The sequence below is a fragment of the Bufo bufo genome, chromosome 4 (assembly GCF_905171765.1).
Source record: "Bufo bufo chromosome 4, aBufBuf1.1, whole genome shotgun sequence".
Taxonomy (NCBI): domain Eukaryota; kingdom Metazoa; phylum Chordata; class Amphibia; order Anura; family Bufonidae; genus Bufo; species Bufo bufo.
In genome coordinates this window covers 601,402,895-601,425,464 of record NC_053392.1, presented here as the reverse complement: position 1 = coordinate 601,425,464, position 22,570 = coordinate 601,402,895, and the positions used below count along the sequence as shown (strand labels likewise).

Sequence of the window (22,570 nt, the reverse complement as noted above, 5' to 3'; positions counted from 1 at the left end):
GGAAACACTGGTGTTGGAGGGGCATCTAAACCCCCTCTGTTCCTGCCCCTACAGAGGTCAATATCCTTGTGGGCCGTCTTGGTGATGAGGTGGAAATTAGCAAATAGTGGATTAGTTAGTCAATTTCTCAGAAATGAATCTGCATTGCATCATTTTACAAATGACTCACTCCCCTCCAATATAAACCAAGAAGAGCCACGTTATATAAATATTTTAATGCAACAAAATCTGTTACAAAAACAGCACTATTCATGATGACATGCTACATTCAAGACAATGCTTAAGATTTACCAGAGGCATTTGTTAGAAAGTTTTGCATGTTAGTGTTTGAGTACCATTTAACAACGTCTTGTAAGATATTATAAGATGGTATGGAGATCACATTCAGGGCTGAGGAGCAGAGGAACGATGAAATCCCCTCGGGTGAGAGGACTTTGCCATGTACCACACTTCATTATGACGGTTGAACATTTGAGAAGGAGCATCGTAGCCACCATGTATGAAGTATGTATCATCAAACGGCAGAGCAAGGAGCTCCAGCTTCTCTGCTAGGGCTTTAGCTTGCTCAGCATACATAGTGTTTAGGGCATATCCTCCAAAAGTCCTGAAAAGAATGGAAAGCTTACATGAATATCCAGAAGATATAAATATATAGGCCCTTAATATGCAATCACTCCAGAATTCTGGCTAAAAAAAGTTGGAAAATTGTGTTTTTGCATTTTAACTACTCACTCCAGCTTTGAAATATGGTAAGGATGGGCATGTGGTTAGCCATGTTACTGGGTTTCACTACACTTTAAAAAAGTTGCAATCTCACTCAAGTAGGAAAACTGGAGTAGCTTTTCTAGATCAGTGTTGGGGTGCCTTTAGACATTGCGGATTTTGTTGCCTAATTTTCTGTGAATGGAATTTTTTTTTATATAAATCAGTATTTATTTTAACGGGGAGGAGAGCACATTCTGCAAGCCCCATTCAGGCAGGTGGAGCAGATTTTCAGTTGTGGGAAATTCTGCAGTGTGTGAAGGCCCCCTTAGGCCCCTTTCACACGGGTGAGATTTCTGCGCAGGTGCAATGCGTGAGGTGAACACATTACACCTGCACTGAATCCAGACTCATTCATTTCTATGGGGCTGTGCACATGAGCGGTGATTTTCACGCTTTACTTGTGCGTTGCATGAAAATCGCAAGCAAGTGTGGATGTGGTAAAATAGGGCTGAAGGGGTTAAAATAATTTAACTCACCTTATCCACTTGTTTGTGCAGCCGGCATCTCTTCTGTCTTCATCTGTGAGGAAAAAAACCTTTGATGTCACTACGCTCATCACATGATCCATCACCATGGTGATGGATCATGTGATGAACGTAGTGATGTCAAAGGTCCTTTTCACCACAGATCGACAGAAGAGATGCCGGCTGCACGAACAAGTGGATTAAGGAGAGTTAATATTTTTTCTTTAACCCCTCCAGCCCAATTGTACTATGCATTCAGAACGCAATTTATTATAACCATGTTATAAGGGAAAAATACTACAATCTACACAACCTTGAACCCAAAGTTCAGGTCTGGGTACCACATTCAGTTTATCACGCGTGTAAAACGCATTGCACCCGCGTGATAAAAACTGAACAGAACACAATCGCATTCAAAACTGACTGCAATTGGGTACCTACTCAGGCGGGTTTGCCGCAACGGGACGCATTTGGACACACCCGTGTGAAAGAGGCCTTAGGTTTAAGAATTTAATCAAGTGTGACACTTGTCCTGAAGTATGACAGACTGTCTGCAGGTATCCTCTCCCCCCCCCCCCCCCCCCCCACGTGATAGATACCAGTGTACAGTCTGTTGGGCATTTTCATACGTATACAATATTATCTAATGACATTGTAATCAAAATGGATGCTCATTTCCTTTAAGAATAAGATCAACTTGAACCATAGTCATATTATGTGGCTGAAAAAGCCAAGATGAGTTCATGGCAAGTTCAGTCTATGTAAAAAAAATAATTGTGAGCATAAATGGACATTGTATTTAAAAAGTTAGTGCTACAGATATGAGACCATCTGGTAAGGAGTAAGTCAACTCCCAAAAACATGTCTGTCTAGAGGTTACTTGATAAGGACTCATGTCCTTGGAGCACACCTGCTGTATGAGCTTCAATTTATATATTCATAATTATATTATAATATATATATATATATATATATATATCTCTCTGCATGGTATATTTAGTTTACAACATATGTTAATCAATAATTCATATATGTTATCTATGTGTAACAATGTATCGATTTATATATATGTTATACCATGTATTTACTATTTAGAAGGTATTGTAGAAGATACAGAAACCAGTAAGTTTAAGTTAATTGGATTTGAAAACAATAGTTATTCATGGGAGTACATAAATGAAATCTACAAGTTCCGATGCCCAGCATCAAAGCCGCTACATAAAATTTTCATCAAGTCAACCCATATTTCAAAAGATAGAAGACAGTCAACTCCAACAAATCTGGCATATAGGTAATTTAAAGTGTAAGGAAAAGACCTTCCTCAGTGATTTATGGTAGAAAGGTCATTGAGGTCCTGTGAAAGTAATTTTAAGCATTAAAATTAAATGTCTAATAAGTGTTATATTCACCTACAGTACCGCAGTGCCATCTGGAGTCAGATGGGCAACATTATATTATTTCATTATTTGTCCTATGCCATATTAGGAGTTGAGATAACGTCATGATGTTATTAGCATACGAATACACCCACCCTACCTGATTGGGAATCCATAATCTAAAGGGGATGATTCTTAGATAAGGGGGGAATAATTATTAGTGTGCGGTGTTGCATAGGGGAGCTATCAAGAGAAAAGTAAGGGCGATCAAGAGAAAGAGAGAGGGAGGAGAGGAGAAGTTGAGGTCTATCAAGATGGAAGCCATAATGAGATGCGCTATGATGGACCACCCAGCTTTCCTAGGAGCAGAAGTGAGATTCCTGCTAGGACTTGGTAAGAGACACAGAAAATGATATTTCATTTTATTAAGACTAATTTGATAGTGTGGGTGAAATTATACCATCTAGATTGGCGAATAAATAAATAATTAAATTGATCATCTCCATATTGAGATGTAGTCTTAGGATATTGTGAGGCTTCATTCTACCTGCAGGAGAATCTAGACTCATAATCTAGCAAAGCATTAAATGATATATATATATATTTTGATATTGATAGAACATTCTTCGCCAAGCTAAGTGATGGATTCCCACCGGAAAGACGTCAAGTCCTTCCCATTTTAAGATCCTAGATCCCTGTTATTTGTCTTAATATTCTTACCAAAGTTATATCCTTGGATGGATTTGCCCATCTTGAAGTCATGTGATGTGTAGTTGGTTAGGGGGGGGCAGAATGTATTTAGCATTCTATAATGATGTCTAGGATTAGACATTCCCATCCTGATATCATGAGGTTTTCTCTGAACAGAAGTAATGTATATAACTTATGTTCATATTTTGATATCCTAACCTTATAATAGCTTGATTATAATGTGACAAGTTATTTCCACTCACATGTATTGTTAAGCTTGTAATGCTTTATATTAACGCTATTTATATTCATTTGCATGTATCATTGTGTTTATTTACTTATATATGTTTATAATCTTGTAACCAATAAATCTGCATATTTTTAATATACCTGTGTATTATTGTATAATGCAGAACTACATTTTATCATTAACGTCATCTCACATCAAAAAGAGCTTATTTATCTGAGGAAATAGTCGGACTCAGATGTGAATTGTATCAATTAGGTTGTCTACAATTCACCAGGTCATGATTTTAAGAATTTGACAAATTTTATAATTTTTTTATGGTTAATTTTATGACCATAATTAATAATTCTTAATTGAATTATTACCACCCGACAAGTCAGACCTGTTCCTTCTCATCCTTGCACCTCTTCCCATGAAAAAGCAGAGATCTGCTACACACATAAGGACATCTCATGTTCAGAGCCATTAAGACTTCATTGAGCAGACATTTGAAATCGTGGAAGACATTAGGAGGCTTTAAAACAGTTTGTTAGTGTTTTTCTGCACTTTGTCTTTAGTGGATTTTTGCTCCTGTGTTTTGATATATTTTATGCAGTAGATTTATGGGAAATATGAATAAAATGTGTCCCGTTTCATAACTGTCCTTTTTGGTCTTAAGTGGCATGCTGTAGCTCTTGTCCTTTTTACATAGAATTATTTGTAGGAGGAAAAACAATGTCACAAAGAACATTGAAAATGCATCAACTTTGGAACAACTTTCTTTGCATTTATTAAATGTTTTACACACCAACCTTTATGTGTCGGCCATTGAGGTGTTGTGGCCTAAAGAGGCTCTGTCAGCATAATCAACCCCATTAACCCAGGCAGACTGTTTGGGCTCATCATGTTGGGACACAGCTCTGTCCTCATACCGATGTCTAGGCCTCTCAATGAAGGGGGGGGGGGCGTAGTGCTCAAAGGATTCAGCCCTGCCTCCTGGTGCTCCGACTTTCCCCTTTGCATATGACTAACACAAATAACTGATGCCCTTATTTTGTCCATATGCTAAATGACTGTATGAGGAGCCCTACTAGGCAGTATCCTTGGTTTAATAGGGTTATTCATTCTGACAGCCTCTTTAATAGCTTTGTGGGGACGGATATAATTTAAAAGCAGAATATTGGCACATTTTTGGGAGTTTACACTGACAGTATTAGTAAAATCTGCACCACTGTTTGCAGAAAAAAAAAAAAGTGAGAAAAATGCAGAAAAGAAACAGCTGAAAGTTATTTTGGCCTTTTAGTACGAAAAATAAAAAGCCAGATAATTCATGTAGAGGCCCTTATGCAGCATGTTACCTGTCAAGTTCAGCCTTTAGTGAGGTCTGAGAAATCAGCCCCATTACTCAGTTCGATATGCCTGAATGAACTTTACCTTTTAGGCATAATCAGGTCGTCATGTAATGTGTGCCATAGTTTTAGATGATTTTTCCCCCACATATCACTTACAAAATAAAGGGGACCATGATCTCAACTGGTAATCACTTACTTGACATATACAGAAGCTGCAGGACGTGGCTCCAGGTAAACCTCAGGGTCTGTAGGTTTTGCAGGATACTTCACAAAGAAGGACATTGTAGTGTTCTCAGTGGGTGGTTTTAATGGCACGTGTACCATCACAGGTACAGTCATATTCATCTTCAGCCCTATAAAAAGTAAAAACTGGAAAATGAGAAATTTTACAGACAAGATAATAGAACATATTGCCTACAGTCTCCAAAACCCCTCACTGGACAGCGAAATCTACATTTATCAATGGTGTACAGTAGAACTGGCTTAGTCGTCCAAAGGCTATTAGTGCATAAAATTAAATCAATTTGAGGATACAGTAGTAATTACACTGGTCGTCTGGTTTATAAGTAGCACCGTTTAAAGTTAAGCATGGAAAAGGTATTGAGGCAAGTCTTTGAGGGAGCACTGAAAAAAAAAAAAAAAAGTTTTCCTTTACACCAGTTTAATAAATCTACTTCAAGTGAAGCTTGATTGCAAGGATAGATTATATCTGGGGAAATTGGTATTACACTCACTGGTAGTCATCTCCATGACAGCACATCGTAAGAACTAAAGTGAAATAAACACTTATGGAGGGACCACAGCACCAAGGACCTTGCGTCCAAAGGCCATGGCCTCATTGGCGAAAATGTCAAGCCTATAATGTTTAGTGAAGGTATCAGCCCTCTTCCAAGTGGCCGCCCTGCATATTTGTTCTGAGGTATTGCACATAATTTTGCTTTGGAGGACGAGTCACCCTTCCAGTGTTTTAACCAGATGGCTCTAGAAGCCGAATTAGAAAGGGCAGAAGCCCCAACAGAAAATTTAAAGAGTCAACAGAAGCATCCGCAAGGAAATCAATAGCATTAAATATGGTTGGAAAGCATCTCATCTCTAGGGGTTCCCTCCTTAATATGATATTTTCATTCTTTCATCCATCTCTTCAGGGATCTTGCAATAGAGGTGGCCACAATGGCAGGTCTAAAGGCACCTGCCATAGTCTCCCAGCTCTTTCAAATAAATCTCAGCCCTTCTATGGGATCTTTCAAGGAACCAAAAGGAGTCCTCAAAGGGAGGGCTGCTTTTCTGGAAATTTTGGGGCATCCAATTTTGGGGCTCTGTCCCAATAGGCCGAAACATCCTCAAACTGGTATTGACGTTTTAAGGCAGAGGGAATAACAAATTTTTCTATCTGGTCTGCTCCACTCTTGATAACAGTGGCAATATTTTCATGGACATCAAAACCCTTAATCTTTCTAGGGCCCAGACCTTCAAACATGGAGTCTTTAACAGACTGTGGCTCTTTACAATCCTCCAACCCCATGGTGGTTCTCACTACTCTAAATAAGGAGCTAATATTTTCGGCCTAAAAAAGAAAAATGTGGCTTTCCCGCTACATGATCATTAAAAGATTCATCCGATGATGGTCTCCCTCTTCCTCCAATCCTGACAACAGTTCCTGGTTGCTGGAGGGGGGGGGGGGGGGGAGAATAGAAGCAGCTACAGAGGTGCTGGGGAGATTCTCCAGGAGGCTATTAACCGACTCCCTCACTTTATCCTGGATCATCTGCTTTAGGCTTCTCATAAGAGATGGGCCTCATCCTCTAGTAGCTTGCCTACGCAGACTTCAAATAGGTTTTCCCCAGCCTGAGGGTAACTTTCTTACAAATAGCACACCCCGTCTTTAGATCTGGAAACCTAAATATGAAGATAGCCTTATAAGAAACTTAAGCTATAGAGATTTTGGGGTATACACACCCCACTTCCAGTCTACAGCATTGTGCCTCCTTCTGCTGCCAAAACTGGAAGTGACGACAGATGTCGGCAGCCGAACATGGCCACAGAGGTCAGCGCGTCCAGGAGACCTGTAAAACCTCCCGATGGAGAAGGGAGGGGAGCATCAGAGGTCCAGGCTCTGCAGCGGCTTCCTGAGAAGCCCTATGCCGCTGGGTAGACCCTCAAATACTCACATGGGGCGCCTGCAGCTCTCCTTGGTGTGGTTGTGAATCCAAACTGTCCCTTAGGACAGGAAACCGAACTGGCGTGAGGGAGGCAGGTGCACTGAGGGGAGGATGCTCGCTCGGCCGCTCCTTCCTCAGTGCGCCTGGTGTAGATGTGATGTCACCGGCGCATTGAGGAAGGAGCGGCCGAGCGAGCGTCCTCCTCTGTGTTCCTGCGCCGACTGAAGACAGGTACGGCGCAGGCGCCAGATTTTGAATGCAGACAGGGCCAGCAGAGAACGAGCGCGTTCGCTGGCCCTGTCAATCAACATGAGGGGGCGTGTTTATGAGAGGAGGATGCGGCTGCTACCAGCAAGTAGACGCCCTACTTGCTGGTAGACAGGTAATTTGCATATAAGTCAGTTTTGTTTGTTTTTTATTACCTACTGAACGAAAATGATTAACATTATCTACTGATATATCGCAGTATAGGGATTATAAGTAGCAACTAAAAAAAATAAAAAACTTTAGTGGGGGTGACAGAAGCCCTTTAATGGGAGCAGAAGACAGGGGCGGTCCTTCACACTGCATGTCTGCATTAGGCTTCAGAGTGAGGAGGCGTGTCTCAGTAATTAATCTGATTTGCAGTAGCCAGCAGCTTCCTGCCAGCCAGTGTGTATGGGTAGTTTTTTTGGCCTCAGAACTGGCAGAAGAGCCATCTTGAGATTCTCATGTTGTAGGATTCAAGATAGCCGTAACTAAAAGGGAAAACAAGGAAAATGGTGGTATGGGAAGAAACTAAAGATTGCTTTACGCATAATGCTGCTGCAACAGTAACATATGCTAAATAGATAATTTTTTATATGAAAACATCAGTTAGCCTTTAAAGATGTCAATGCCTCGTTTCTCCCCGATGCTGGATGAAATCCACCGCTGTGGAATTGTCCAAGTGGGCTAGCACATGACTATTCCTTGCCTGAGCTTATGTTGCTTCGAGACCTTCCCATATTGCCTGAAGTTCCCTGTAATTGGACGACATCCTCCTCTGAGGTTCAGACCAAGTCCCTTGGAAGGAATCCATGGCTGTAAGGGCATCCCAGCCCAAGGAATTGGCATCTGTCAATGGAAAAATGCTTTCCCGACTCTAGAATACCCCAGTCTGCAGATTGTTGTCTGAGACACCACTGTAAAGAGATCCTTGCTTCTCTGATAAGAGACATCTTCTGGTCCAGGGTGGACAAAGACCTGTTCCATTTATGACAAGAGGAGTCCTAGCATCTTCATGCCCTCTGAGCAAATGGGTTTCTTCAGGAATTGCTGGATTCTGAATCTTTAAGGGAGGCAAAAAGGATTTCTGGAGGACGGAATCTAGAAAAATGCCTAAAAATACCCTCTGGTTGTCTGGAAGGAGGTTGTATTTTTCCCAATTGACTATCCTGCCCAGAGCCTGAAGATGGGCTAGAACTACCTGAAGATGGCAAGATCAGTATCTTCTGCTATGACCAAAAGATCGTCCAGATACCGAACTCTCAGTATCCCTTTCGACTTAGTGAGGCCATTACCTCTGCCATGATCCTGGAGAAGATGAAGGGGGAGGGGGGGGGGGGCAGAAGAGATTCCAGAAGTCGACAGTTGAAATGATGATAAATCCTTCCAACTGTACTGCAAATCTAGGTATTTTCTGGATTGGGACGTGAAAATAAGCATCCTTAAGATCCATTGTGGCCATCATTTCTTGATCAGCTTTACTGCAGACCTTAACGTTTCCAGTTAAATCTGCTATAGGTGATATATTTGTTTAGGGGCTTCAGATTTATTATAGTTCTGAATCTTCCGTTTTGTTTCTGTACTAGAAATGGGCAATAGTGACCACTTCCCATTTCCCTGCTGGGAACACATTCTGTCCAACAGCATAAGAGAACTATAATGCAGGGGCGTAACTAACATAGCGGCAGACAATGCGACTGCTATTGGGCCAGGGCAAGAGGGGGCCCAGTCTTAGTTGGATTATCTCTTCTACTGGAGGTGAAAACTTGGTCAGGACTCTGCAGTCTAAAGAAACAACTTTTAGCAAATGAGGCAGTGGAAAAATTTTAATTCCTACACGTAAACCCGATTTGGATGTAAATACCCTCAAATTAAAGCTGACAGTCTGCAGTTAAAGCACATCTTGTTAGTTTCATTTCAAATCCATTGTGGTGGTGTATAGAGCCAAAAATGTTAGAATTGTGTCGATGTCCCAATATTTATGGACCTGACTGTATATCACACACTAGTGTTATAAAGAACACTGGCATGGGTTTGGAAGTTTCCACATTATAGGCCAGATGTCAAACTCCTACACCAGAATATTTTATCTTCAAGATACAGAATTCAAACTTACCAATGTTTAGGTTAGTAAAAAATTGGGACACTGGGAATCCCTCACCTGGGAATGCCCAACTATTAGCCCCCACCCATTTTCTGCTCAAGACAACCTTAATTTGCTAGGACCATCTCTGAAAATCAGGGACAGTTCCTGCAAATTCAGGACAGTTGGCAGCTCTGAGTTTCTCTCTAATGTACTATATGATTAGAGTTGAGCGAACACCTGGATGTTCGGGTTCGAGAAGTTCAGCCGAACTTCCCGGAAATGTTCGGGTTCCGAACCGAACCCCATTGAAGTCAATGGGGACCCGAACTTTTCTACACTAAAAAGGCTGTAAAACAGCCCAGGAAAGAGCTAGAGGGCTGCAAAAGGCAGCAACATGTAGGTAAATCCCCTGCAAACAAATGTGGATAGAGAAATGAATTAAAATAAAATATATAAAAATAAACCAATATCAATTGGAGAGAGGTCCCATAGCAGAGAATCTGGCTTCACGTCACCCACCACTGGAACAGGCCACTGTCACACATTTAGGCCCTGGCACCCAGACAGGAGAGGTTCATTTAACTTTGGGTTGCCCCGCAATATAATGGTAAAATAAAAATAGGATTGAATGAGGAAGTGCCCTTGAGTACAATAATATATGGTTAAGGGGAGGTAGTTAATATCTAATCTGCACAAGGAATGGACAGGTCCTGTGGGATCCATGCCTGGTTCATTTTTATGAACGTCAGCTTGTCCACATTGGCTGTAGACAGGCGGCTGCGTTTGTCTGTAATGACGCCCCCTGCCGTGCTGAATACACGTTCAGACAAAACGCTGGCCGCCGGGCAGGCCAGCACCTCCAAGGCATAAAAGGCTAGCTCTGGCCACGTGGACAATTTGGAGACCCAGAAGTTGAATGGGGCCGAACCATCAGTCAGTACGTGGAGGGGTGTGCACAGGTACTGTTCCACCATGTTAGTGAAATGTAGCCTCCTGCTAACACGTTCCGTATCAGGTGGTGGTGCAGTTAGCTGTGGCGTGGTGACAAAACTTTTCCACATCTCTGCCATGCTAACCCTGCCCTCAGAGGAGCTGGCCATGACACAGCTGCGTTGGCGACCTCTTGCTCCTCCTCTGCCTTCGCCTTCCACTGGTTCCCCTGTGACATTTGGGAATGCTCTCAGTAGCGCGTCTACCAATGTGTGCTTGTACTCACGCATCTTCCTATCACGCTCCAGTGTAGGAAGTAAGGTGGGCACATTGTCTTTGTACCAGGGATCCAGCAGGGTGGCAACCCAGTAGTCCGCACACGTTAAAATGTGGGCAACTCTGCTGTCGTTGCGCAGGCACTGCAGCATGTAGTCGCTCATGTGTGCCAAGCTGTCCTCTGTGGGAGGCGTATCGTCATCGTCCTGTGTTTCCCCCCAGCCACGCCACCCCGCTGTGAACATGCTTCATCCTCATCCTCATCCTCCTCATCCTCCTCGTCCTCCAGTAGTGGGCCCTGTCTGGCCACATTTGTACCTGGCCTCTGGTGTTGCAAAAAACCTCCCTCTGAGTCACTTCAAAGAGACTGGCCTGAAAGTGCTAAAAATGACCCCTCTTCCTCCTGGGCCACCTCCTCTTCCATCATCGCCCTAAGTGTTTTCTCAAGGAGACATAGAAGTGGTATTGTAACGCTGATAACGGCGTCATCGCCACTGGCCATGTTGGTGGAGTACTCGAAACAGCGCAACAGGGCACACAGGTCTCGCATGGAGGCCCAGTCATTGGTGGTGAAGTGGTGCTGTTCCGCAGTGCGACTGACCCGTGCGTGCTGCAGCTGAAACTCCACTATGGCCTGCTGCTGCTCGCACAGTCTGTCCAGCATGTGCAAGGTGGAGTTCCACCTGGTGGGCACGTCGCATATGAGGCGGTGAGCGGGAAGGCCGAAGTTACGCTGTAGCGCAGACAGGCGTGCAGCAGCAGGGTGTGAACGCCGGAAGCGCGAACAGACGGCCCGCACTTTATGCAGCAGCTTTGACATGTCGGGGTAGTTGCGAATGAACTTTTGCACCACCAAATTCAGCCAATGCGCCAGGCAAGGGATGTGCGTCAAACCGGCTAGTCCCAGAGCTGCAACGAGATTTCGCCCATTATCGCACACCACCAGGCTGGGCTTGAGGCTCACCGGCAGCAACCACTCGTCGGTCTGTTCTATACCCCGCCACAACTCCTGTGCGGTGTGGGGCCTGTCCCCCAAACATATGAGTTTCAGAACGGCCTGCTGACGTTTACCCCGGGCTGTGCTGAAGTTGGTGGTGAAGGTGTGTGGCTGACTGGATGAGCAGGTGGAGGAAGCGGAGGAGGAGGAGACAAAGAACGTTGCCCTGCGATCCTTGGCGGCGGAAGGACGTGCGCCAAACAGCTCTCCGCCTGGGGCCCAGCCGCCACTACATTTACCCAGTGTGCAGTTAGGGAGATATAGCGTCCCTGGCCGTGCTTACTGGTCCACGCATCTGTGGTTAGGTGGACCTTGCCACAGATGGCGTTGCGCAGTGCACACTTGATTTTATCGGACACTTGTTTGTGCAGGGAAGGCACGGCTCTCTTGGAGAAGTAGTGCCGGCTGGGAACAACATACTGTGGGACAGCAAGCAACATGAGCTGTTTGAAGCTGTCTGTGTCCACCAGCCTAAATGACAGCATTTCATAGGCCAGTAGTTTAGAAATGCTGGCATTCAGGGCCAGGGATCGAGGGTGGCTAGGTGGGAATTTACGCTTTCTCTCAAATGTTTGTGAGATGGAGAGCTGAACGCTGCCGTGTGACATGGTTGAGATGCTTGGTGATGCAGGTGGTGGTACATCCCATGTTTGCTGGGCAGTAGGTGCCAACGTTCCTCCAGAGGCGGAGGAAGAGGCCGAGGCAGCAGCAGAAGAGGCCGAGGTGGCAGCAGCAGAAGAGGTAGCAGGGGGAGCCCGAGTGACTTCCTTGTTTTTAAGGCGTTTACTCCACTGCAGTTCATGCTTTGCATGCAGGTGCCTGGTCATGCAGGTTGTGCTAAGGTTCAGAACGTTAATGCCTCGCTTCAGGCTCTGATGGCACAGCGTGCAAACCACTCGGGTCTTGTCGTCAGCACATTGTTTGAAGAACTGCCATGCCAGGGAACTCCTTGAAGCTGCCTTTGGGGTGCTCGGTCCCAGATGGTGGCGGTCAGTAGCAGGCGGAGTCTCTTGGCGGCGGGTGTTCTGATTTTGCCCACTGCTCCCTCTTTGTCTTTTGCTACGCTGTTGGCTCGGTCTCACCACTGCCTCTTCCTCCGAACTGTGAAAGTCAGTGGCACGACCTTCATTCCATGTGGGGTCTAGGACCTCATCGTCCCCTGCATCGTCTTCCACCCAGTCTTGATCCCTGACCTCCTGTTCAGTCTGCACACTGCAGAAAGACGCAGCAGTTGGCACCTGTGTTTCGTCAGAGACTTGCTGAGGTGGTATTCCCATGTCCTCATCATCAGGAAAAATAAGTGGTTGTGCGTTAGTGCATTCTATCTCTTCCACCCCTAGGGAAGGGCTAGGTGGATGCCCTTGGGAAACCCTGCCAGCAGAGTCTTCAAACAGCATAAGAGACTGCTGCATAACTTGAGGCTCAGACAGTTTCCCTGATATGCATGGGGGTGATGTGACAGACTGATGGGCTTGGTTTTCATGCGCCATCTGTGCGCTTTCTGCAGAAGACTGGGTGGGAGATAATGTGACCGTGCTGGATGCACTGTCGGCCACCCAATTGACTAATGCCTGTACCTGCTCAGGCCTTACCATCCTTAGAACGGCATTGGGCCCCACCAAATATCCCTGTAAATTCTGGCGGCTACTGGGACCTGAGGTAGTTGGTACACTAGGACGTGTGGCTGTGGCAGAACGGCCACGTCCTCTCCCAGCACCAGAGGGTCCACTAACACGACCATGTCTGCGTCCTTTACTAGTTGTTTTCCTCATTGTTACCGTTCACCACAAGAAAAATATTATTCGGGCGAATGTATTGAATTAAAATTCAGGCTTTTTTTTTTTTTTTTTTACAGACACCTAACACTGTCTGGCTATCTATTTAGGTACCGTATTACACTAATACAGGCACACAAGTAATGACAGATTTGGTTCAATATAAATGTGAGGCCTATTTTTTACGCGCTGTGTGACAGGTATACCTTTAATCACAGAATTAGACTTTTATCTGCACTGTAGCGTGTGTGTAAGTTTTTCAGAATGACACTATCAGCACCTTCAATCTAAGATATCCTTTTTGGGATAGATTTAAAGTAGGCCTGATATAGCAGAAACTACTAATTTTGAGAATGGCAAATTTGGGAATAGTTTTTCAACCCAGAACAAAAACTGTGCTTTTACGGTCACTAAATATAACTTGACCAGCTAAAACAGTACAGATTTGGAGGAATAGAAATGTCAGGCCTATTTTTTAGGCGCTGGGTGACAGGCTCAACTTGCCCCTGATGTAGTATATGGCCAAAAAATAACCACACTATTGATTGTTAAATGCACTTGGTGATAGCTTGTGCTTGCGCACCACAAGCCACAAAATGGCCGCCGATCACCCCAGAAAAAGGTGATATAAAAACGCTCTGGGCAGCCTAAAAAAAGTGAGCACTTGAATATCAGCACTTTAATGATCCACAGCTGGAGATCGATCACTGAATTAAGTCTTTGAGGAGTTAATCTGCCTAATCTCGCCCTAACGTCGCAGCAGCAACCTCTCCCTATGCTTGAATCAGCAGAGTGACGTGCAGCGCTACGTGACCCAAGCTTATATAGAGGCTGGGTCACATGCTGCACTGGCCAATCACAGCCATGCCAATAGTAGGCAAGGCTGTGATGGCCTCTTGGGGCAAGTAGTATGACGCTTGTTGATTGGCTGTTTTGCAGCCTTTCAAAAAGCGCCAAACACCAAACTTTTACGAAAATGTTCGGGTCTGTGTCACGGACACCCCAAAATTCGGTACGAACCCGAACTATACAGTTAGGGTTCGCTCATCCCTATATATGATAGTTTGACATTAGGAAGTCTAGAACACTCTATTAATACCTTAAAGCATTGGATGCCTTTATTCTTTTAATGGTTTCTGACCATTAGGGTACCTTCAGATGTGGCAGAAAATTCCTCAACTGAACATCAGTTCCATTCCCCTCAATGAAGCTTGCAGAAATCCATGTGCTCGCTGCCTCATTCAAAAGAAATTTCAGTCTCTGAATTTTCTGCCACAAAATCTGCGACGTGTGAAGGCACCTTTATTGTTCTGGTGCCATGTCAAGTCAGAATTGTTAGCATTTACTTATTATATCTGGCAGGATTTCAGTCATTTTAATGGCAAGCATAGCGCTGCAGAACACAAAGCCTTACAATATGGATGTGAGCAGAGTCTACTATAAAAGATGACAACCTACCGTAAGCATTGTTCCCATTGATATACATAAACAGGCGGTTGAAACTAATCACCATCCCGATGCCAAAAATGTCCTGTTTTAGTGAAGTTGTTACCCAAAGAGTTTCTTCATACTGACGAAGTTCAAAGTCCTGAAAATGTAGGAGTTCAGTTAGAAGACAATTAATCCGCTGTCAGCAACTAGGTTGACCAGTTAGATTCTTTAAGTTTCCTTTAGCAACTTTGATGTGCTTAGATTGACCAGTAAGAGTCTCCCATTGAGCTCCTCTCCTGCTCCCCGTCCTATTCACTGAATCTAGATCTGAGCAGTGATTACAGACTGCCTGCTCACTGAAGTATCAGATAACAGCAGTCTATGGAGAGGGGGAGGGGGGAGAATGGAAGAGGGGCTGCTGGAGACAGAGGGACTGAGACTACTGCTGGTGTATAAGGGATACATACTGTCTTAAAGGGCATCTGTCAGCAGATTTGCACACATTTGACAGTGCCAGGCAGTGTAACCACCACACCTGGACCTGTCACTCAAAGTCCAGAGGGTGCTGCAGTTAGAGAAAGCAGAGCCTCTAGCTGTAATGGCAACCCCCCCCCCCCCATCCCCCATTGCTCCTAGAGGCTCATTTGCATATATTAGGATGTCATATGTGCCTGCAATGCTGAGACAAATTAATATGGGACTCACTTTTAACAGGTTCCCTACTCAATGGCGGACACGCGGTGTCGACACGTTATACATTGTACACATACATAAACACACCCCAACTAAAGAGCTAAACTATCAACGGTGTGATGAAGTGAACATCTCCACCTGCCGCCAGAGCACTGGATCAGGACTCAGCCGGTAACGCGGTTTTCTGATCCAGTTGTAATTTTAATAACCGGAGGGAACTGGCTGAATCCCATGGGACCAATGAAGATGCCTTTGCAGTATGCAGCCCTGCAGGGTGAGCGAAGGTGAGGTCACAGGGTTAGTTTTTATATACCCTGGGCAGGCGTATAGCAGTGATGGAGAGGCTGGCACATGGATCCTCTGGGGCACTGTGTATAGGGACCAGGCCAGGTGGTAGATGAGGTGCCCTGGGTGTTGTAGGTTTAGTGTGCCTGTGGCAAGATCCCTTAAAGTTCGTGATGCCAGTGCCGGTAACGGTGGCACACCGATTTGTTGTAGGAATAACTGAGGTACACAAAGTTGCAGTAAACCAGAACTTCCTTTTACTGAACAGTCCAACTATATACAGTCTTCAGTTAGTTCCATATGTATAATGTTAAATACAGGCAGGCAAAGTCTTTGCAAGATACTCAGAGGGAATAACACTTACAGATCAGGCTGTACTTTCCTCAGATCCTGTCTGGCTTTCACCAAGGCCTGTATGCCCTATTGCTGGTTTTATCCTTGGGTAGGGAAACCTTCCTCTGGTATATATTCTCTTGCTGTAAATATCCTTCTGCCCTTCAGCTTTCTATTTGGCTGGATAAAAGTGCCTCTGCTCTGTATTTTTAAAAGCTGCTATATATCTTCAGGAGGTACCTTCTCCTGGTGGCAAGCTAGGAGCCTGGGCTATCTAGCTGCATGTCAGAAGCTGCTCCTCAACGACACTCTGGCTAAAGTGCACACTGGCTTCTGAACACTCAACTCCCCTCTCTGAACAGGACCTGACTATATATACACTAGGGGGTTCCCTAGCTCCCTCTAATGCCTAGGAGGAGGAACTACACAGGAGACAGTATACATTAAAATGCAATATAAAATACAATGACCATGTTCCACAGGAGGTGGAGAACAACGTGACCCAATTGACCCTTGAGTAGTGCCCACCATTACGTAGTGGGACACTACACCTTCAGCTGCCAAGCACACATGCAATGGGTCAGTTTCATAGGTACAAATCTGCTGACAGATGCCCTTTAAAGGGGTTATCTGCTTTTTAATATTGATAACCTATCCTGGATAGGTAATCAATATCAGATTGGAGGGTTCCAACTCCAGGCACCCCCACCGATCAGCTGTTTGAAGAGAAGGCGAATGAACGCTGCCTTCTCTGCTCACCACAGCAATTGCACTGATGAGCGGGTGTAATTCCAAGTATGGCGTCCCCATTCACTCCTATGGGACAGCTCTGTAGTGTTCCCCTGAGCAGACAGAGCCGTCCCATAGAAGTGAATGGCTGCTTTCTCTTCAAACAGCTGATCGGAGGGGGTGCCAGGAGTCAGATCCTCGCCGATTGGATATTGAGGATCTATCCTGAGGACAGGTCATCAATAGTAAAGAGCGGACAACCCCTTTCATTCCATCTAAACTGCTGGATACTGCTGTGTAATGCCTCCATCACGGCTGCAGCTTCTGAGGTTCGGTAGAGAGTTAGGGAGCAGGAATCCTGTTCATCCAGGTCCTGTATGTGTTCTATAGGGAACCCGTCACCAGGGTCACTCCATACAAGTATTGGCCTCACAAATAATTCAGAGCATTCATCGTATAAAAGTCTTTCCATTATAAAGTCACTTAGACCAGAGTACGGGGGGTACGCATCAGGTTTGGGTACAATCACAGGGAAAATGGCTGGTTTCATAAGAGTGACAGTCTATGGTGTGTTAAATTTTTTATTTTTAATAAAGGGAGAAGGAATACTGACTCAAATAAACTAGACATGTCCTATTTTGTCTGTTTTCACACTCCAGATACAATTAAAGGTGGCCAATTTCTCAGAAAAACCATCCATAAAAAAAGTTTGTGGATTGCTTTGAATGTACCCGTAATCCTTCGCCAACATCAGTCGTACATGTACAGCAGATGTCGGGCCTTTAAAGATAACGCCTGCTCCGGAGCGAGTGCTATGGCTGCTGGGTGCCTGCTCCTACATACAGCAGACACCTCCTGTTCATGTCTGCGGTAATGCCGTCTGGACATTTAACCCCTCAGATACTGTGGTCAAATGCGACCATCGTGCCTGAAAGGGCTAAGACCCAGAAGCCTGCGCTTCCAGGTAAGGAACGTCTCCCCCTGGTGGAGATCAGGGAAGGTGTTCAGTTATAGTAATGAGCCCGAGCCTATACTAGGCTTCCAGGCTCATTACTTGTATATTACAGTTCAGGCCAGCAGGTGGCAGCACTGAACTATAGCAATTTCTGTATAGAATGGAGCAAATTCCATTATTCTGTACAAGTTACAATCTGATGACTGCAAGTTTGAGGGCTAAAAAACTTCATTGGCATTGCCAAGTGTGAAACACCCGTACTATGAATTAGAAAGTGTCAGTGAATAGCATAATAGGAGGGGAAAAATATAAAGGGTTTGGAAATTCTCTAGGCTAGATGCCCGAGGCCGTTTTTTAGGCAGGCACTGCTACTTTGTATAGTGAGGAGAAGCCCGCTAGGTCACCGCCAGTAAACAGACCTTGCGCTGTACGATGCAAGGAAATGCACCAATACTCCACCCCTATATAGTAAGAGTACAGCTTATATCTGGGCTCAGCCCTGAACGCAGACAACCCCTTTAACCTTGCTGGTGCTGCACAAAATGGGAGATTTCCAACAAAATTCAGCACAAAAAAAAACACAATTGTAATTTGCATCATGTGCAGGTTCTCATATGGATAGAGAAATATTTGAGGCAGGAGCAATAAAGGTCTCAAATTACTACCATAGACCTAAGGCCTCTTGCACACTTTTTTTTTCCCCGTTTACGGAACCATTCATTCCAATGGATCCAGAAAAAAAAAAAAGAAAAAAAATTATAAATAATGAAGGTACTCCGTATGCCTTCCATTTCCCTTCAAAGATAGAACAGGTCCTATTATTGTCCACATAACAGACAAGGATAGGACTGTTCTATCAGGGGTCAGCTGTTCCAGTCTGCAAAAAACAAAACGCACATCATCCGTATTTTTTGCAGACCACAAAATACTGAAAAAGCCATACAGTCGTGTGCAGGAGGCCTAACAGAGACCATCAGTCAGCTTTCTCTAACGCCTGGATTGCAGACCTGCTAGGGATGGGAGAACTTGTGGTCCACATTCAGGTTATCTAAGAACACCGTCATGGATTCCTCTACCACAGATCATAAGTGACGGCCCATGGTAGTGGAATCCATAATGGTTCTTAGATAATCAAGACCTTCTAAACACAAGTTCTCTCATCCCTAATACACAACCACATTGGAGGAGGTGAAGCTCCACCGTATTAACAAGGACATTTCCCACCCCAGTCATGCAGTAGTGACCACCATGCTTTCCCAGTTATATAGACTACGACAACAGGATTATTATTTTTTTTACCAATCAACAGAAGAGAAAGTCATTTTATAACATTAGGTAGAAATAGTGACTAATAAGTGAATCCACGACTGGAAGACAGAAGACATGACGGCTGCAGTGCTGAACAAACAGTAAATCATGAAATCCGCCCCAGAACACCCCTCCCCCACACTTACATCATATTGTTCCACCAGCCGGTACTTTGGACAGTCATAGTTGTGACAAAATGGAGGCAACTGGTTCTGACTGGAGACATCAGAAGCTTGTACTGCAATCCCCAGTACAGAGAGCAGCCCCAGCAGAAGTCTTCTCCTCACCTCCATGTCTGGATGTGTCTGAGGGGAGCTCAGCTGCTGATATAGGAGGTGGATATGGGTGGAGCAGAGAACGTTCCCAATCAGCAAGGTAAAGCCTGGAGTTATGTCCGATCACCCTCACCTGGAGACAAGGATGTGTGTAGGGTTTTATAACTCATTGGGGGTCATTCATCATGCTTGTCTGGTTATTTTAGAGTGCGATCAGACAGGCAGAATGGATTAGTCTGTCGCTATTTTGCTTAGTATTTATAAGGCCTCATCCGCACGACCGTATGTATTTTGCGGTCCGCAATAAACGGATCCGCAAGAAATATGGATGACGTCCGTGTGCATTCCGTATTTTGCGGAACGGAACATCTGGCCCCTAATAGAATAGTACTGTCCTTGTCCGTTATACAATAATAGGACATATTATATTTTTTGGTGGAACGGAAATACAGACATACGGAAACGGAATGCACACGGAGTAACTTCCATTTTTTTTGCAGACCCATTGAAATGAATGGTTGCGTATACGGTCCGCAAAAAAAAACGGGACAGACACAGAAAGAAAATATGTTTGTGTGCATGAGGCCTAAACAGTATCACAGCAGGTGATGAATTAGGAGTTGCGTCTTTGTATTCGTCAGGGTGAAGGTGGATTGGGGCACATTTATCAAGTTCGCCTGTTTTTAGCCCAAAATATCAGACTGGTGTATTTCATTCGGCCGTCTTTCTTTTGCTGAGTATTTATTACAAGTCGCACAGCAGGTGATGAATTAGACTCGGTGTATTTTTATTAGTCTGACCTCTAGTGGTTCTTTTTCAGTTGAACAGGTTCATATTCGCTTAGGCCTCTTTCACACAAACGTAAAGGCTCCGTGCCTGTGCCGCGGGCCGCATACGGCGGTTCCGCAATACACGGGATACCAGCCGCGTGCATTCCGCATCACGGATACAAACCCATTCACTTTAACGGGTCCGCAAATCCAGAGATGCGGTGCGGAACGGAAGCACTATGGACTGCTTCTGTGGTGTTTTGTTCCGCAAAAAGATAGAACTTCTTTTTGCGGAACGAACAGATCACGGACCTCATTCAAGTGAATGGGTCTGCGATCCGCATGCGGCTTCACCACGGTCTGTGCCCGTGCATTGCGGACCGCAGCACGGGCACGGAGCCCTTACGTTTGTGTGAAAGAGGCCTTAGACTGGTCTAATTAGTATATGAGCATGGAAAAATTCATGTATATAAAAAACATACACCTACATACACATAAATAGATCAGAAAAAAGTCACAAAAATTATTAAAATTCTGTTTCAGTCTAAAAAACAATCTAAGTAGGAGAACGAGACAGAAAAGCCGGGTTCATCACCGTTTATTTTTCCATTGTTGTGATCCATCAGAACAGAAAAATAGTTATTCAGTCGGTTACTTGGGTCGGTGTGACCTACCTATATATTTTTTTGTTTAATATACACTGTACTTGCCACCGTCAAAGGGAATATATAACAGTTATTTAGCCAGTTAATTGGGTCGGTGTGACCTACCTAAATTTTTTTGTTTAAAACTACACTGTACTTGCCAACGTCAAAAAGAATATATAACAGTTATACAGTTGGTTAATTGGGTCGGTGTGTCCTAACAATTTTTTTTTTCCAAACATCTCTTTTGCATCCGTGACACGAATTCACAATTATTTGCCTGTCATTCGTCGCAATTTTGTGGGTGACTGTAACAAAATGAGGAGAGCATCAACTAGGGGACGTGGTCGTGGTGTAGCTGGTGTTGGTAGTGGTGTAGCTCCTGCTGCAGGGAGTAGACAAATGAAATACCTTCCTCTGGTGCAGTGGCGTCGCCAGGGGGGGGCCAGAGGGGGCCACGGCCCCCCCTACATCATGCTGTGCCCCCCCAACTAAAATGCCCCCCCCAAGTGAGCTGCCGCCGGGCACAGGGAGATGAGCGCTTCCATTGCGCTCACCTCCATTGTAATGTGCCTGTGCCAGCGGAGGTGCAGGGGAGGGAGAGGCGTGTCCCTTCCCCTTCCTCTGATAGGCTGCAGGCAGTGGCGTACCTACCATATAGGCAGACCACGCAGCTGCTATGAGGCCCGTGAGAAAGAGGGACCCGAAGTGGAGGAGAGGCCCCGCCCCCTAATTGCTCCTGTTTATCTTTCTAAAGCTAAAGGACCTTTGATGATGACATCAGAGGTCCTGTAAGGGAACTGCACAGTGTAAAGTGTAGTTCCCAGGTTAGAACAGTGCATCTGCCAGGACCTGTGATGACATCATCTTCAACATCACAGGTCCTGCAGAATCTAGCAAAGGAACTGCACCTAAAATGGTGTAGTTCCTAGGTTTCAAAGATATATCTGCCAGGACCTGTGATGACATCATCACAGGTCCTTCAACCCCTAACAGCAAGTATTAGAAGTTCACAAGCAGCTCTGCATTGATCCATACAGACTGGAATGGAGTGGTAAGAGGAGGTCCTCCACTTTTCATCATTTACCCCCCCCCCCCTCCATGCCCTGTTTTTACTCATTGCTCACTCATGTATAATACTTCAGACAGTTACAGTGACCACAACCTCATGTACCTCACACACACAGTGACCATAATGTATAACTGACCACATATTTCTGTAAACACTGCATCTATAGTATTTTACCTTGTATGTCTCAGATCAATACACTGCTCTGTGTGTGTATATATATATATATATATACACACACACACTGCATATATTACACAGTATTTTACATGCAATTTGTACAGATATACACTGCGTGCAGAATTGTTAGGCAAATGAGTATTTTGACCACATCATCCTCTTTATGCAAGTTGTCTTACTCCAAGCTGTATAGGCTCGAAAGCCTACTACCAATTAAGCATATTAGCTGATGTGCATCTCTGTAATGAGAAGGGGTGTGGTCTAATGACATCAACACCCTATATCAGGTGTGCATAATTATTAGGCAACTTCCTTTCCTTTGGCAAAATGGGTCAAAAGAAGGACTTGACAGGCTCAGAAAAGTCAAAAATAGTGAGATATCTTGCAGAGGGATGCAGCACTCTTAAAATTGCAAAGCTTCTGAAGCATGATCATCGAACAATCAAGCGTTTCATTCAAAATAGTCAACAGGGTCGCAAGAAGCGTGTGGAAAAACCAAGGCGCAAAATAACTGCCCATGAACTGAGAAAAGTCAAGCGTGCAGCTGCCAAGATGC

The 22,570-nt window shown here is 44.6% G+C and overlaps 1 protein-coding gene across 1 annotated transcript; it reads right to left on the bottom strand.

Moving 5' to 3' along the window:
* Positions 1 to 342: 342 nt before the first annotated feature.
* Positions 343 to 19,481, bottom strand: LOC120997534 (heme-binding protein 2-like). The gene is made up of 4 exons (XM_040427618.1): positions 19,223 to 19,481; positions 14,801 to 14,930; positions 5,070 to 5,226; positions 343 to 604 (listed from the first exon to the last, which is right to left on the bottom strand). The coding sequence occupies exons 1-4, from the start codon at positions 19,367 to 19,369 to the stop codon at positions 385 to 387; spliced, it is 654 nt and encodes a 217-aa protein (XP_040283552.1). The 5' UTR covers positions 19,370 to 19,481; the 3' UTR covers positions 343 to 384.
* Between the last annotated feature and the right edge of the window lie 3,089 nt (positions 19,482 to 22,570).

Excerpts from the sequence above, each read along its gene's own strand:
- LOC120997534 (XM_040427618.1), bottom strand. The coding sequence starts at position 19,369 with ATGGAGGTGAGGAGAAGACTTCTGCTGGGGCTGCTCTCTGTACTGGGG. Across the intron at positions 14,931-19,222 it reads GGCTGGTGGAACAATATGAT|GACTTTGAACTTCGTCAGTA; the intron begins GTAAGTGTGGGG and ends CTACATTTTCAG. Across the intron at positions 605-5,069 it reads GCAGCTTCTGTATATGTCAA|GACTTTTGGAGGATATGCCC; the intron begins GTAAGTGATTAC and ends CATTCTTTTCAG.